The sequence below is a fragment of the Nannochloropsis gaditana genome (assembly GCF_000240725.1).
Source record: "Nannochloropsis gaditana CCMP526 unplaced genomic scaffold scaffold277, whole genome shotgun sequence".
In the NCBI taxonomy this organism is placed as follows: Eukaryota; class Eustigmatophyceae; order Eustigmatales; family Monodopsidaceae; genus Microchloropsis; species Microchloropsis gaditana.
Genome location: NW_005803676.1, coordinates 23,473 through 25,579, shown reverse-complemented (window position 1 = coordinate 25,579; position 2,107 = coordinate 23,473). Strand labels below are relative to the sequence as shown.

The 2,107-nt window shown below is 53.1% G+C and overlaps 1 protein-coding gene across 1 annotated transcript; it reads right to left on the bottom strand.

Moving 5' to 3' along the window:
- NGA_0073300 (uncharacterized protein) lies at positions 1 to 907 on the bottom strand (the record flags this gene model as incomplete). The annotated part of the gene is made up of 2 exons (XM_005855145.1): positions 506 to 907; positions 1 to 205 (listed from the first exon to the last, which is right to left on the bottom strand). Exons 1-2 carry the CDS (start codon positions 823 to 825, stop codon positions 1 to 3), a joined length of 525 nt encoding a protein of 174 aa, XP_005855207.1. The 5' UTR covers positions 826 to 907.
- Between the last annotated feature and the right edge of the window lie 1,200 nt (positions 908 to 2,107).

Below are 2,107 nucleotides of genomic sequence, written 5' to 3'. Positions count from 1 at the left end.
CTACTTAGACGACGCGTTTTCCTTGTCGTCGTCCGTCGCGAACAGGCAACGGCGAACCGAGAGAGCTCCGAGCTGCTGCATCCGTCGTTGTTGTTGTTGCTGCCCCCACAGAGAGGTCCCGGCACCGAGAAAAGGCGCTGATTGCACGAGGCGGTCGCGATGCTTCTTGTGCTTAGTCATGCTTGGTTCTTTGCTTCCCTTCTTGCTAGGATGAGAGCAGGAAAGAAGTTTCCTAGGAGAAAGGAAACGTGGAGGGAGGGGGGGAAAGGGGAGTGAAGGGAAGGAGGGAGGGATCAGGCGATGGAGACGTTCAAACTCATTTCAGATTTGCGAAGCACATTCCCACACTCAGCACAGGTCGTCATGGTATGCATGCGACGGGTTGAGGGCCAGGGGGCGGGGCAGGAGGGAGTGGGGGAGGGAAAAAGAAGTCTATACTGAGGTGGTCTGACGCGTACGTGTTCGCAGACAAGATAGGTCCCTTCAAGACGCCCCCAAACCGTACCTTTTCATCTCCCCTGCAGGCACGATATGTCCTGCCGACAAGCGTTTCTTCGAGGACAACAGTTGTCGCTGATGTTTGACATGGCCTCGATGGCTGATATTTGTGCGGGGCCCCGTGGGAGACGTCATGTGCCGAGGTGGTTTGGAGGGGGGGGACGAGCAGTGTGCAGGTGTGGTCAACGACGGCAAATTGTCGGGATCCACGCCCACCAAAACGAAAAATGCCGCAAGCACGTCGTCGACCTGTTTGGGGCTCAAGCATGGACGTGCCATGGTGGGCACCAGGTCTGGGGAAGGAAGGGTTGAAGAGGGATATGTCATGATGCTGAGCAGGCCGACACCGTGCCTCCCTCGGTCAACGCCTCGTGCTTTATGCGTCTGACGCAGAAGTGAAAGGACGCTGCAGGGGGTGCGTATTTGAAAATAGAAGTTTGTGAGTAATGTGGACACTCATGCGCGGAAGTGCCGTGTCAGGGGCTGATGGTTCAGTCAAGACGTGGTCAACGTTCGACATCAGAAGCCTGAAAGTGAGCTGCTGATCCACAGCGAACAAGCGCCCTTACAGACCAAAAGGACCTTTTCTCAACAAAACCCGCGTGCACTCGCACAAGCTATCCTGTTGAAATCATTCACGTGCGCCATTTTACTGGGTAAAAGTCTTCATTTCCACGCGCAGGATATGTGGTGTCAAGCCATGTCAAGAACGAAGACGTTCATGTCTCGTTGAAAATGAGGGAAGACGCACGTACACTGACGCACAAACGCCATTTTTCTTCTCTCCCTCGAATCCCGACGTTGAAAAATCCCAACACTGGCTGTTCCTTCAACGAAGGGAGTGCAAGCTTCCGTGCTCCTCGAAGTGGCGGGGGAACGGTTTGTCGCGTGTGTGGCACACGTGCAGTGGGATTGCCGGATATCCTTGAAGAGGTATCTTGCCATGATATCGCATTTCCAAAAGTATTTGAGGTGGAATGCGTGTCACGAAGGCCCCGGCGTCATGTTGAGCCTAGCGAGCCATCGCTCTCACCTCTGCCGCGGACCAGTGAGTCAGATGGCAATTGTGAAAGATAATTGGCACACGTACGGATCCGATAGCGGGCGTGCGTCACTGGAAAAGTTGACCATGACCTCCTCCAGGACCTTCACACCATTCGCTCTGAGGTTTTTGGATGAATCAATCCCGCGATTGATTACTCCTATTGTAATCGCACACTTTTTCGATGGAACGACCGTGACAAAGCACTTGACGTCATCGACGCATATCTTGATTGGCAATGTGGCACACATTGTGAAGCGGGAATTTAGGCGTGTAAAGAGGCTCGTTGAAGCGATGCCTGTGCCTACAAGGCTCAAGCCTCCAAATCATGCGCAGGACACATCCCTGTCCGTTTGTATGAATTATCTCCCAAGAAAAGAATCGAAAGTGGCACTACCTCTTGGGGCAATCGATTTGAAGGCAGGGAAATCATAAGCGGTTTGCAACGGGCACCGTGCCGATGTCTGGAATATAAAAGCCCTCCCGGCCATGGTAAAGAAAATAAACCAAACAAGTCCCACACCATGCTTCTTATCGACCCACATTGGCTCCATGTTTCTTTTGCGT